We start from the raw sequence: 15,393 nt of genomic DNA, 5'->3' as shown, positions 1-15,393 counted from the left end.
AATAGGCAAATGTTTTATTTGAAAGCGCTTTGTAGGCTTTTGACAAAAAGGTATGTTCCCGTTCTAAATGAATTCAAACTGCTGCGCCCTTTTATGAACAAAAATTTGCTTACGTAATTAAAAAAATATATATAATATAAGTTATTCAAAGTTTAATAAAAGTGATTATATGTTTCCATATTTACATTTAACATATCGCTGACTGAAAAGTTGCTAAGTCCATTTTTACAAATTTTACAGGAACTTTGAATACAACATTTTGCGTGTTTAAAGCAAAGCAAAACTCCATACGAATCAAAAGGATTCGATCTTTATTAAAAGATATCGTATTATTTTGGCCTTATCGGATTTTCGGGGCCTCTTCTGGACTTAGAAAATTTGCCTTCCATTGAATATAAATGAGAAAAAATAAAACAAGTACCTTAATCTTTAATTTTCTTGCTTCCTATATCATGAGGTTTCACAAATTGTGGACTTAGCAACTTTTCACACAAAGCTAGCGATATTTATGATGTCAAACTACTGGTCAGTCGTCTCTTGAAAAATTGGATTTTTGTTTTGTTTTTAATAAATGTACCTATTATGTATAATTATTATCATTCCTTTGAAATGCAAAAATTAATTCGCATCAATTTAAAAATAAATCTGAAAAGATTGCTTGTATTTTTTTTTAGTTTTCTGGAATTTTGTGGGAAAATTATTCTTAGTGTAAGGGAACACACCTTAATTTTTTAACTACACAGCTGGTAGCTTTGACAGCGTTCCAAGCCGCCATTTGGCCAAACGAGTTTTTGAAGTAAATCAAAGCAAATTAAAGTAAGTAAGGCGTGCAAAGCAAGCCTGCATTGGGCCAGCGCCTTAACACGCAACTATTCAGTTGATCAGAAGTACGCAACAACGCGTTCAGAAAGTGCAATCGCACCAGTTACTGACCTGTTGCGCCTTTTGAACGTGCCCAACGAAAATTCGTTTCTCTTGAAATCAAGTTATATGGCTGCGTATGTATGTACATATGTACATACAGTTCCGAAATTTTTTTATTTGTAAAGGCTCTCAAGAAAAACTAAAAATTCAAATAAAACTAGCAGACCCGGCGAACTTCGTCCCGCCCAAAATTTATTTTTTGTATCGAAACATTTTGGTCCAACATTTTCACCAACAGTGAAATGATTTTCAGTGACGCATTTATCTTCCAATATGACGGTTTGGTTGTTGTCAGAAGGCATATTTTCATTGCCATCTTAAATAACCTAGCAAAAGTATATATGCATACAAAGATACGTAATAGCTTCAGTGCGTTTGAAAGGCTCCACGGCCCCTTATAAAATAGCCCCAATTTTCTCTAAGAGTATGGGATTGATTTCATATATCTCCATACAATGTTCGAGTACTCTACCATGAACACTTCCAGAGATATGCAGTATGAAAAATCCGGTTTGAATGGGATGTGCCACGTTCTTTTTCTAATAGCCCCAATTTTTCTTCATGACCATGTGATTGATTTCATATATCTCCATACCTAGTTTCAGTACTCTACCATGAACACTTTCAGAGATATGTAGTGTGAAAAATTCGATTTGTATGGGAGGTGCCACGCCCCCTGCACCAAATGGTATGAAATATACTTTACATCCGATTCTCATACCTACCATATATGCACAAAAAATTTCATAAAGATCGGTCAAGCCGTTTAGGAGGAGTTCGACCACTAACACCGTGACACGAGATTTTTATATATTAGATTACGCACAATAAATGGAAAATAAATTTGCTTCTATAAAAAATTTCTTAAATCAGTATGCAGCTCTTAAGAAAAAAATGCTCGTACATCTCGTCGCTACCATGTCCCACTATCGAATGTGAAAATCGGCACTTTTCAAAATTTTGATTTGCCACTAATAATTTTATTTCGTATAGCAGCATTGCTTAAGTTATTGTTTTTGACAACTTATGTGTTGGTTAATGACTGCAAATAGTTTTATAGAAAATTAGAAAGGAGAAATAATACTTTCATAAAAATTTAAGTACATACATAGATTTAAAAAGTTGTTTAAATACAAAAGTTTTATGAAAATGTCACATTAAACAACTGTTTAAATCTACGTTGTTTTTTATAAATAAGGCCTTAAATATTTCCTTACATCGTCAATTTCCATATTCTATTTTTACTCCTTTAATTTCGCTGACCAGCGCCGCAAACGATATCAACTAGTAGGCTAACAACCAGAATTGAAATTAAATACGCAAGTACTTACAGTACTACATGTATACAGAGAGTAGATTTGCTACTCCCTTTTGGCAGCAGCAAACATCTCTCGTACGCGATGAGAGAAAGTAGAGTACCTACTTTGGTGGAGTAATAGCAATTACGTCAAGTATTTACTCTCTCAACGCCAAGTAGTGTATGTATGAGGAAAAAGAGTAACAATGTGTTGGGAGTAGAGTACAATGCAAAGAGTACTTATTGAACGAAATGCGGCAAATACACTTGCGCTGGCCTTTAATATGTATGTATGTACATAACTCGCGCGGCACTACACAGATGGCTTAGATTTGGTAGAGGTACTCAACAGGCTCCAGGGTATCCCCCATATGTTAATCTGACGCGCCCCAAGTCCCCTACTATTAAACCGTAACGATCCCAGTCTAATCGGCGCGACAGTTATATATCCAGGCAAGTGGTTTTTCTCTCGCTAAGTAAAATAAAAATCACAGCAAGTGAGACGATGTCACTAAATCCTCATTAGTGACGATACCACCGGTGACCATTTTCGCTACTGAGATACGTTTATAAATAAACATGAACACAACACATACACAAAAACGGTATTAGACTGTCTCGGTTTGATTTCGGAATGCTTTCACATTGAGCAGTTAGCTTACTGCCAATATAGAAGTATTACATATATGATTAATATACATATGTATGTATGTATGTATGTTATGTTGTTACCGTTGAAAGAACGTAAAACGTTGAAAAATATTGCATAAATTTGCGGTTTGAAAAATGTATCCAAAAATGTTTGCGATTTGTTCGATGCGGAAATAATGATTGTATTATTTTAAAAATCAAGTGGGAAATAAACATTACTAGAATATCTATCTATGAAGAATTTAAAATAATTATTTTTAAATTTAATTTAATAAATAATTTTATTTTTGTTACAGAATAAATTCAAATTTAATAATAACAAATGCCCCAGGGATAGTTCAATATTGGATGATGCGCAGTGCATAATTTTGGCTGATATTTATAAATTACATACTTGCCTTTGGAATGAAGAGGACATCGCTTATAGGTTTAAAAACAGACGTGAAGAATCTTTACGCGCTGTTTTCAATGAATTTAATACAAAAACTGGACTAAATTTGTCACACCAGGATTTGAAAAAAGAAATTATACTGTTGCGAAAAATCTGCTCAAATGAAAAGAAACTAAAAATATCATGCAAAAAAACCAATTCCATTCATATAACCACGTACCTATTTTACGATTATATATCATTTCTCGAAGTCGACGTTGCCCCCTTTGAATGCTCCAAATGTGGGAAATTACTTCCTGGGTTAGGTCAGCTGAAAGTACATTTTGCAGAACACGATGGTTCGCTGCCGTTTATTTGTAACATCTGTGGTCATGGTTTTCAGTTGGGTACTAATTTAACGGTTCATCTTAGAAGACACGTACAAGACTACCAGTACAATTGTGAAGTGTGCAACAAGCCGTGCGCAACAACCACAGAAATTAAAATCCACATGCGTACACACACAGGCGAAAGGCCCTTTGTTTGTTCTATTTGTGGCGAGAAAGCTTTGACGTCATCGCACCTTTTATTGCACATGCACCGGCGTCACGAAAAACGATATCGTCACAAATGTAAACTTTGTCCAAAAATGTTCTATGAAACTAAAAGCTTACGCGAACACATGGCCGTTCATAAGAATGTGCGAGATCAGATTTGCGGAGTGTGTAACAAGGGCTTTAAAAATCTTAAGCAATTGCGACAGCATCAGCTGATTCACAACGCGGAAAAGAAATATACATGCAAATTTTGTGGAAAACGTTTTGCGCAAAGTTCGGGCCTTTGTGGTCATATGAAAACTCACGGTACATTGCCCCGGAAACTGCTACATGCTGATAAGGATAAATTAAACTAAGTTTCTATTGAAATAAGTTTATTAGTGTAACCTCGAATCATTAACTGAATTAAAATAAAACCCGACTTCATGTTTAAATGTGCTTTTACAGTGGCTTATTCGGTATAATACATGGGCTGCAAAAACCAGCAAGTTTCATGGTCAGCTGGCAATTCTAAGTGCTCTGTTAATGTACATAACTTGTTTCCCGCGCAGACTTGTCAAGCTTGGTTTGCATCTTCAGTATCAACTTTCGTTCTGTCTGGTTCGAGCTTCTGTTTTTCCTTAATTTATGTTCATTTATCTTAGGTAATGTGATTTTCGTCTAGTATAGGTTAATACCTCCCAATTTTTGTCATTGTTTTCTTCTTTGTTTGGCTTTTTGTTTTTGTGTTCCCTTCGGATTTCTTCTACCAGATCTCTTTTGTATCCGTTATTAGCCGCTATGGCATATATTGCGTTCAGTTCTTTTTTGTATCCTTTTTTTAGTGGTATTCGCTCAATTACATTGAATCATCTGTCTAAAGGCGGCTTTTTTATGCTGATAAGGATGGTTCGAAGGGCGCCGTGCAATAAAGCAATAAGAAATAACGCCATATGGCTTTATTTCACTTCATAATGAGAAATAAGGCCATATATTTGCGTAGCCATTATGGCGTTATTTCGCCTTTGATAATTATTTTTGTAATGTTTACCTAGTGCACAGCTAGTGTGCATATAACAAGTAACTCGGTAATTGGCTAGTTTAAGGTAGAACTTGCAAACAAAAAAAAACGTCCATAAATGTCAGGAGGCGTACTAATCGGCGCGTTTTTATCCCTGTATTAACAATTCGGAGGCGGAGGGTTAGTATTGTTAACCGTGCAAAAGTTATTAACAAAACAACCTCTTGGAATATTGCTCTTTTTTATGAGCAATTGCCCGCTCAAAAATTCACTAAATCACCAATATTCTCTTCTGAAACGCACCTATTTCAGTTTTAGTTCAGAAAGTTGCAATTTACATTCAGAAAGTTACAATTCAAGTTCAGAATTTCCACTTCAAATTCAGAATTTTCAGATCGCAAACGAAGATACAACTTAAAATCTCCAAATCGTACAGTGAATATTGAAATTTTCCGAACTTAAATTGGAAATTTCTGAATTTGAAACGAAAATTTTCTGAACTTGAATCGTAACTTTCTGAATTTGAATTGTAAATTTCTGAATTTGAAATGAAGGTTTCTGAATTTGAAATGGAAATTCTGAATTTGAAATGTAACTTTCTGAATTTGAATTGCAACTTTCTGAATTTGAAATGTAAATTCTGAATTCGAATAGCAACTTTCTGAATTTAGAAGGAAAATTCTGAATTTGAATTGTAACTTTCTGAATTTGAAATGAAAATTCTGAATTTGAAATGGAAATTCTGAACTTGAATTGTAACTATCTGAATTTGAAATAGAATTTCTGAATATGAATTGCAACTTTCTGAACTAAAACTGAAAAAGGGGTAGTAACATATTTTATTATAAAACGTTTTCAAAAAGCATATACATTTTACAACAAAATAATGTTTATTAACCGACTTCACAAAAAGGAGGAGGTTATCAATTCGTCGGAATATATATATATATATGTATATATATATTTTTTTATGTATGTTACCGCATAACTTTAGACCACGTTAACCGATTTCGATAATTATTTTTTTCTTTTTCGGAAAGGTGGTACCTCAGGGGTGGTCCCATACTAATTTTGTTTAGATCCGATAATTGGATCGTGAAGAAATTAACGATATTCTTGAACTTTTATATGAGGATTGAAATCTGTTTTGTTTTTTGCTTAAAAATTACTTGTTTTGTTATTAAATAAAAGTAAACAATGTTCCCGAACTGAAGCGAGAAAATGCAAAATGGCATTTAATGCTGCCATTTTATTTATATTTCATAATAAATCAGTTTTCCTTATATGGCGTCTGGTACTTTTCGGTTCTGTAATAAACAATTTTATACACACTTTAATTTTATATGTATTTTACCGATTTAAAAGAAAATCTCATATATACATACGGTTTTCGGTTTTTCTCTTTTTAGTGCCTTTTTTTTGCCTTTTATGCGATTTCTAGTGCTTCTTTCGCTATTTTATTTTCCCTTTTTTATAGGTTTTTAGGTCCTCAAAATCCGTTCCCTGGCAATAATGTTGTGTATGAACTCCAAAAAAATGGAATTAATGGGATTATTTTAACACAAAAATACCTCCCATGTAAACTTAACCTAAAAACCCCTTAAAAATACCATAAATGCCATTATTATTATATGAGGTTATGTTAAAAGTCGCAAATGTGAGCCAATTATTAGTTGCTCCTGTACGCTCTTTCTCTGTTGCTATGTGATATGTGGCTGTAAGTAATAAACAGAAGAGATCTAACACCTTTATTTTTAGAAATATTTTCTTCGATAAATGCAGTTTTCGAAAATATCAACGAAATGGAAAACACTCATTGAGAACATATTTTTAACAGAGACCATAACGATTATAAGAAATAAAATTAAATATTGCTATATAATTATTACTGAACAATGGAAAAGTTGTTTTCGTCTAACAAGACGATTATTTCAAGACGAATATTATTTACGTCTTCTCATAATAATTATATAGGCTTTTTATTTTTTTCGTCTCTCGGGACGTTTATTTCATGACGAATATTATTTACTTCCTCTCAGTAAACAATAATTATATGGGATTTTTATTTGTTTTCGTCTCTCGGGACGTTTATTTCAAGATGAATATGATTTACGTCTTCTCATAATAATCATATGAGACTTTTATTGAATTAAAACTTCTTTATCGAGTTCGGAGGTTTAGGGCCGTTAACTTATCTATTTTCAAGTAATTCTATGGAATTTTCTGTAGTCAAGTTTAACTAATGAATTAAATAAATAAATAAACTATAGCTTAACACAGATACGTTAACGGCCCTTAAAGCGTTAAATATATTTATTTATAAATATGTATATTAAAGGGCTTTGCTTTTACACGGTTTTGGTTCTTTGAAAAGTGTTGCCATATGTTAGAAAATCAAATCCAAATAATCGAGTTCGGAGATGTTTACGTAAAATATTTAACCCACCGTCACCAGATCTGCACCGAAAATTGAAGAGATTGGTATGTAGAAGTGCAATATGGTTTTATTTTTCAGAAAAGGGTTGCCACATATTAGAAATTAAATTCAAAATATTAAAGTTATTTAAAAAGTTATATGAGTTTTAACATATGGGTATCAATCCAAATGGTTGTGATTATTTTATTTTTTAACTATATATAAGAGGGTTGCCACTTCTTAAAAAGTGGAATTCAAATAATTGATGTGAAACTTCTTGATCTAGTTTGGAAGTAAGTAGTTGCGTTAAAAATATAACGCCACTGGAGAGGAGGAAAGGCAAAGTTTAAATCTTCGAACTAAATATTTCATTGCACCCTTACGTTTGACATCCATATTTTAATATATCTTATAACTTATGAATATTTAAATTAAATTAGACTTTTCAAATAGTCGGCAACCCACTTAAAAATATTATTTTCAAACTAAAAGCTTCCAGCTCTTTCGTCTGATGCCGATTGTGATACATATCTAAATTACCTAATTCCCTAATCAAACCTTCTCCAAATATATATGTCTTGTGTTAAAATTTCGTCAAAATCGGTCCAGAGGTTTTTGAGTAAATGTGTTACACCACATTTGCAACTTTACTTTGTATAAATACGTATACGATTTACTCACTTCTCATTGAAAACATTTAAAGCTACAAATAATGTTATATGGGCGGTGAAGGTGGGCGTGGCCCGATGGACCAAAATTTGGTCATCTTCTTATAAATGCCATGGCAATTGACTTCGCCAAATTTCAACTTCGAAGCTGCATTAGTTCATTTATGCCAGAAAATTGAATTATGCCAAGTGTGTATTGGTGAAAGGAGTAAAACTTAAATGCAAAATTTAATAAAAATTAAAATTTAAATTAAATGTCAATTAAATAGCTGTACCGATTCTATTAAGAAAAACGTGGGACGTAAATCATATTCGTCTTGAAATAAACGTCCCCAGAGACGAAAAAAAAGTAAAAAGCCCATATAATTATTATGAGAAGGCGTAAATCATATTCGTCTTGAAATAAACGTCCCCAGAGACGAAAAAAAAGTAAAAAGCCCATATAATTATTATGAGAAGGCGTAAATCATATTCGTCTTGAAATAAACGTCCCCAGAGACGAAAAAAAAGTAAAAAGCCCATATAATTATTATGAGAAGGCGTAAATCATATTCGTCTTGAAATAAACGTCCCCAGAGACGAAAAAAAAGTAAAAAGCCCATATAATTATTATGAGAAGGCGTAAATCATATTCGTCTTGAAATAAACGTCCCCAGAGACGAAAAAAAAGTAAAAAGCCCATATAATTATTATGAGAAGGCGTAAATCATATTCGTCTTGAAATAAACGTCCCCAGAGACGAAAAAAAAGTAAAAAGCCCATATAATTATTATGAGAAGGCGTAAATCATATTCGTCTTGAAATAAACGTCCCCAGAGACGAAAAAAAAGTAAAAAGCCCATATAATTATTATGAGAAGGCGTAAATCATATTCGTCTTGAAATAAACGTCCCCAGAGACGAAAAAAAAGTAAAAAGCCCATATAATTATTATGAGAAGGCGTAAATCATATTCGTCTTGAAATAAACGTCCCCAGAGACGAAAAAAAAGTAAAAAGCCCATATAATTATTATGAGAAGGCGTAAATCATATTCGTCTTGAAATAAACGTCCCCAGAGACGAAAAAAAAGTAAAAAGCCCATATAATTATTATGAGAAGGCGTAAATCATATTCGTCTTGAAATAAACGTCCCCAGAGACGAAAAAAAAGTAAAAAGCCCATATAATTATTATGAGAAGGCGTAAATCATATTCGTCTTGAAATAAACGTCCCGAGAGACGAAAAAAAATAAAAAGCCCATATAATTATTTTGAGAGGACGTAAATAATATTCGTCTTGAAATAAACGCCGCGAGAGAAGAAAAAAAGCCTATATAATTATTATGAGAAGACGTAAATCATATTCGTCGTGAAATAAACGTCCCGAGAGACGAAAAAAAATAAAAAGCCCATATAATTATTTTGAGAGGACGTAAATAATATTCGTCTTGAAATAAACGCCGCGAGAGAAGAAAAAAAGCCTATATAATTATTATGAGAAGACGTAAATCATATTCGTCGTGAAATAAACGTCCCGAGAGACGAAAAAAAATAAAAAGCACATATAATTATTATGAGAAGACGCAAATAATATTCGTCATGAAATAATCGTCCCGAGAGACTAAAAAAGATATTTCTCGTAAATAATTATTATACAAAGACGAAAAAAAATTCTCTTAAAACAAGGCGACGTTTTTGATCCTAAATATTAGGATAAAAATTATTTCCGGTCTCTGATTTTTAATGCAACTTGAATATGTACCAGTTTAGTATCCATCGCGATCGCCGAGTCTTTTATTTTTTCAGTCAATTCCGTTGTATTCGATATTGTGTACTTATTGGGTAATCCAAGATTGTCCTTTAGTATAGTTTTTAAATGTTTTGATGGTTTGTAGCTTGGGCCGATCTGTGGTGCCTAGTTTGTGGATTTTAGGTAGTGCATTCATCGGAGGAGCTGATGGATTGATATAGCTGTAGTATATAGCTTTCTTTATATGCTCTTTTATTGCGGCCTGGTATTCCTCAGTAGGATCCTTTACTAACTTCTTACATCTGTTTTATTTGATAAGTTCTCTCGTTTTTTGTATGTACTCTCTATTCATTATTACAGTTGTGTTTCCTTTGTCAGCTTTGGTCGTGATTACGTTGTTCTTTTTTAGTTTGTGCTCCAGACCTTTAATTATATTATTTTCGTTGCTCTGTTTTTCGTTTTCTTTGGCTTTGATTCCTTTTCAGTTAACTGTTTGCACATGTGTCTAGTGTGTTTCAGTTCCTCTTTCGGCAGCGTAGATAAAGTTATTTACGCATCTACAATTGTCTGCTCGATCTCCTTTTTCTTATTATAAGTCTGGATATTATGTTTAAGTAATTTTTCTAAAATTCGCGCGTCTTCTTTGTTGATGGGAACTTCTGTAAGATTTACGAACCTGGCATGGAATTCAGGTTTCTCTCTCTGTTGTCTATTCACTCCTTTTTGATTCGTTTGTAACTTTTCGAATTTTCCTTTCAATTTCTTGTACTTCTTCTCCATGACTTTCCCTATGCGCGTTTTGGAACAACGCCGAAACCGGTTTGTATGCAAACCAAGCTTGACAAGGGATGACGCAAATGCGTTCCAGAAATATTATTTCTTATGACATATGCCAATGTCCCGGACTCTAATTGCTTAATTCTCTGAATCAGCATTCCAGAGAAAATTTCCTTCATGACCGCGCCGTTATCACTGAGGGCACAGTTTTCTGTTATGTCATCTATCATATTTTTAACCTTAGTACTTAAATCTCTTACACTATTCACTCTAAAGGATGATGGCCCTTATTATGAGTTGCATTCGATTTTCGATCTTCGCTGGCTATCGAAGTTCGAAGATCGAAAGTGAAATTCGTATTATGAGCTATGCAAGCGAGTCGAAATTTTCGTTGAGTATCGAATTTTCTGACGAACAGAATTTTGCATTCGTTGGTGTAGCGAAGTGTTAGAAAATTGTGAAAAATGTATGATTTTGCATTTGTTTTCTTACTTTTTGGCGGCTAGACACTAATTTTAAACAATTTTTTTATTAATTTCAAGCAGTTCTAACGTCGTGAATAGTAAAACACTAGCTCGAAAGTCTGGGTTTACTTATGAAAGAAAGTCCCAATACGCTGTTGGCACGATCTCTGAGAACAAAATCATGGAGCTGTTTATAGTTTTAATATATTTTAAATATATTTGGATCACAAAATTTCTTATATATATTGTATGTCAAAATATCGATACTTTTACTTGGAAGTATCGATACCGATCGAAATATCGGTTCTAAAGTACCCATACCTACTCGTATCGGTACTTTTGGCTATGAATGTATTCCGTATGAACTGGATTACATTTACTTTTTTTTTTAAGAAATAAATTAATCATCCTCGACGAATCCCAAAGTCCGAACAATAAAAATTAATAATGTAGGAATTGAAAATAAATAAAACAACATAACATAGCGAAACTATATGTTTAATGATGAATAGTATTTAACAGAGATAATACCTTGGAAACGTTCACAAGAAGTTTATCTCGGTTAACCTTAAAACCCTGAGTTGGGCACTCAGTGCCAATATTCATGTTTGATGTTGAATTTCGGGGGTTTGGGAAGTCCAACGTGATTTTTGATCATAGACAGATATATTGTACATTGGTTTATAAGTTGATAAAAAATTCCAGGTGTATATCTCTTATAGTAAAAAAGTAACGGATTTTATATGGTGAGTTCTTAGAAAACTTAAATTTCTATACGAAATTTCTGGGCTGGGCTACGTTGTTTCTAAGATAACTATTTTTTTGTCATCCCCCTTTGCAGCCTACTCTTTTCTCATTTGCCTCTTTTTTTTTTTCAATAAGAGAGCTAGTCTCCACTACCTTTAATATTGTCCGATAATATTTTCAGCGCGAAGAATAATAGAGTTACTCTCTACTGTGGAGCGTGTATACGCCGCACAGTGTTCTATTTTAGAAAAAAAGGACAAACGAGAAGAGATAGCAAAATAAAGATGGGGAATCCAGAAAAATCAGCCTTATTTGGTAGAATAATTACCTTGACCTTTCAAATGACATTCAAAAATAGATGGTTTAAATTGTTTCCTTTGTTTTGGCGTGAAACCAGTACGCAAGGAAGTTTTTAATAAGTTTTAAACCCATATTTTTACTATTCCTACATCAAGGAACCCATTTCCTTTATCTCAAGAATCGAAAGCATTTCATTTTAAATTGTTTTTAAAAAGTTTATTACAAGCTGTTTTTAGGTAAAAAAAGACAAACAAAAACTAAAATTCTAGTTTTGAAAGTCATTTTAAAGGTTTAGTAAAATGAAAAGTTACCTTGACCTCAAGACCGACCCTCAAAAGAAAAATCTTTCGATTTTTATTCTTTGGACATAAGAGCAGCGTGCAATGAACTTAAAAAAATGTTGTAAATTGATTTTTTGGTTTTTGAGACCATGGAAATGGATTCCCTGATGCAATAACAGCAAACATTTCTTTTAAAAAAGCTCTTTGCATACTGGTTTTAGAAAAAAATTAACATCTTCAACATTTGAAGGTCGCAAGCATTGTGCGATTCATATTAGTGTAGAAAAAAATTCCGAAAGAAAATTCGCCTTTGTATCGGCTTTCGATAAGAGTATTTTTTTCGATATCTACCCAGTACTTGGTTGAAAAGCATCGATACCAAAATTACTTGGTATCGAACGAAAAGTATTGAGTATGTACTTGTATTTACTCGTATAGCCCTAACTCATTTTGTTTCGAAATTCAGCTATGTACACAAGTCCGTAGATTACTCACTAAAGCAGAGGTGGGCAGCTTCGAGAGAGCATTTTTGTAGTGTGCGCAGTGTTGCCAAACATGGGCTTTCCTACCAAAACTGGTAGGCTTTTATAAGCTTTTATTTAACTTGGTCAAATTGTTAAACCTGCCGGCGATAGTGTAGCAAAGCTATTTGGGGCAAATACTAAATATCGACCTAGTCTAGATATGAACCTCGTTCTAGGAATTAGAAGACTCCAGATGTCGCCTCGCCAGAAGCAGTTAAATATTGCGCCTAAATATATGCCATGCTACAGCGGAAATGGACGACACGCCATTTCTTTAAATAAAATTAACTGCTGTTATATGTACATATGTATGTTTATACAAAACGTAAGCAAACAACATTGCAAGTTGAATTATTTTAATATCTATCGCAAAGTTTTTTAAATAAAATACAATAACACTTTTTAATATACAACGCTTTTATAAATGGACTAAAAATCAGCGTACATGCATAATTGGTTAGGTATGTATGTATATGTATGTATGCAGATATTTAAATGCCGGTTTGCTATTCGCGCGACAAGCTTTTTTAAAAACGAAGTGAATTAGTACAAATTGTTAGTAATTTTCATTAGAGAATAACTCCTTTCACTAAATGGCTTTTAGTAACTTTAACGAGACCTTAACTTATTTAATTTTATTCATTTTAGTGCAGTTTTGACAAAACTTTCTTGCTAAAAAATCTTTTGTTACACTACTTCATTTTATTCCTTTGATTGTACAGGTTAAATAAAAGCTTGTTTTTAAAAAATATTTTTTTTTACATTATTTTATTTTCTATTTGGTAGGTTGGTAGGCTAGATTGGATTTTGGTAGGTTCCGCAACAATACTAGTTATTTGCGAATAATATAAAGTATAAAATGTGCATCTCCAAACATTTTAGCAAACCTTGTTTACACGAATATTTCACCGGTGGAGTTCACCATTGTCCACCTGACAGATACTTCATTGTAAGACTCCAGGATTATCACCAAAACTACCCTATTGGTCACATATGCGGTACTGGCCTAGGGCCAGATTCTGTAACTGTGAGTTTTCAAGTGTACCCTGAAAATTGTGTGCACTTTTCATTTTGCGATTCAAGAAGTGTAAGAATGAGTTTTAGCTGTCAAAATTGTGTACACTTCTCTTTCGAAAAAATCACTGAATTTTATTCGGTGAGTTTTTGGTTGTGAGTTTTACACTCGGTGTACACTACATTTTCTCACAGTTACAGAATCCAGCCCCTGGTGAACAAAAGCTACGCAAGTAAATGCGGGTTCCACCTTTAGCAAGCTGCACCAACTGGTCCGCGTGGCCATTACAGGAGCTATGGGCACCTGTCCAACAGATGCCGTTGGTATCATTACAGGCATTTCTCCTTTATTTATACTGTTTGAAAAAAAGGCCTGCTGGAGCGCCCTACGACTGCCCAATATGATCAGCACGAAAATTTGGTATCTTCGGGGTCATTTGGAGGTTCTAAATCCATTCCTGGATAATCCCGAGCTATCCTTCTACAAACCCTACAAGGTTAGAATTCCTGAAAAGGACTGCTGTGAAGTGGTAATAACTATGATTGTTGACAAAAGTACCCAAGCATGGTATACCGACGGATCAAAGAAGGACGACGATAGAACTGGGGCAGGCGTATTTCGACCAAAATTCCAGAAAGTCTACCAACTTACACATACCCAACTATATTCCAGGCGAAAGTCTTCGCAATCGAAGTCAAATGGGGTCAGATTAAATATTATGTCGGATAGTCAGGCAGGTTAAAGGCCTTAGACTCTTTTAAAACGGCAGCAGGCTTGTGGAACGCTGTAAAACTTTATTGAACCACTTGGAAGCTCACAATAACATAACGGTTTGGTGGGTTCCGGGACAGGAAGAGTTTGAAGGCAACGAAAGCTAACTGTCTCGCAAAGCGTGGAGCCCAAATGGACTTGCATGGTCACTAGCCTTTTGTGAGCGGTGGAAAACACCCCAGGGCATATTCTATGTGACTGCCCACGTATCAAAACCTTCAGACTGATACACTTTGGGGAACGATTGTCTTCTTCATCCAAAATTTTAAACATGGCACCTTTCAAAGTGCCTAACTTCTTAAAGAGAATAGGATTGGAGTGAGTAATTATAATATGTATGTGTAAAGAGACTAAACATTTGTGTATGTATGTACAGTAATGTGAATTGTTATACGTAGCTAATTTATTTTTATTGTACTCGCTGTGTTTTAGTTTTTCTAAATGTTATGTTATCTACATTTTTAATAAACTCGACAATAAAAAAAAGAATAAAAACTTAAATTAAATTTTGGTAAAAAAAAACGTGGCCGTGGCAACACTGAGTTTGCGTGCAATTGATGTCACTGTGTGCGTGCGAACAAATCATGCGGTTGAATGAAGCTTTCGCTGTCTTCCCAAGCAGAGCATGTATGTATACGCGAATACGCCGCGCAGTCGGTCGCCGGGCTGACGCTGCCCAGCTGTGTACTAAAGACTTAATCGAATTTAAAACCAACTACTAGATCAAAAAATTAGTTTTTATGTTTATTAAAACCTAGTGTAATGAAGAAAATCGCGCGGCACTACACAGATGGCCTAGATTTGGTAGAGGTACTCAACGGGCTCCAGGGTATCTCCCATATCGTCGTTTAAAGTGAGCAGTGTTGCCAGAACTTTTTGGGCCGACCGGCTAGATTGGCAAA

At 33.9% G+C, this 15,393-nt stretch overlaps 1 protein-coding gene across 3 annotated transcripts in view; it reads left to right on the top strand.

The window, feature by feature from the left end:
• Window positions 1-4,701, top strand: part of LOC108360181 (zinc finger protein 287-like) — a 46,550-nt gene extending 41,849 nt beyond the window's left edge. Inside the window, exon 3 of one of the 3 annotated variants that reach the window (XM_017612365.1) lies at window positions 3,169-4,701. In XM_017612365.1, the coding sequence (XP_017467854.1) occupies window positions 3,169-4,155 (987 nt within the window). In that variant the 3' untranslated portion in view covers window positions 4,156-4,701. The remainder of the gene's footprint in view (window positions 1-3,168) is intronic. The other 2 variants (XM_017612364.1, XM_017612367.1) reach the window with 2 other exon arrangements.
• Window positions 4,702-15,393: the final 10,692 nt, after the last annotated feature.

The sequence above is a fragment of the Rhagoletis zephyria genome, unplaced genomic scaffold (assembly GCF_001687245.7).
Source record: "Rhagoletis zephyria isolate East Lansing unplaced genomic scaffold, Rhagoletis_zephyria_1.1 Rzeph_scaffold_00533, whole genome shotgun sequence".
NCBI lineage: Eukaryota > Metazoa > Arthropoda > Insecta > Diptera > Tephritidae > Rhagoletis > Rhagoletis zephyria.
This window is presented reverse-complemented; position numbering and strand designations above follow the sequence as displayed.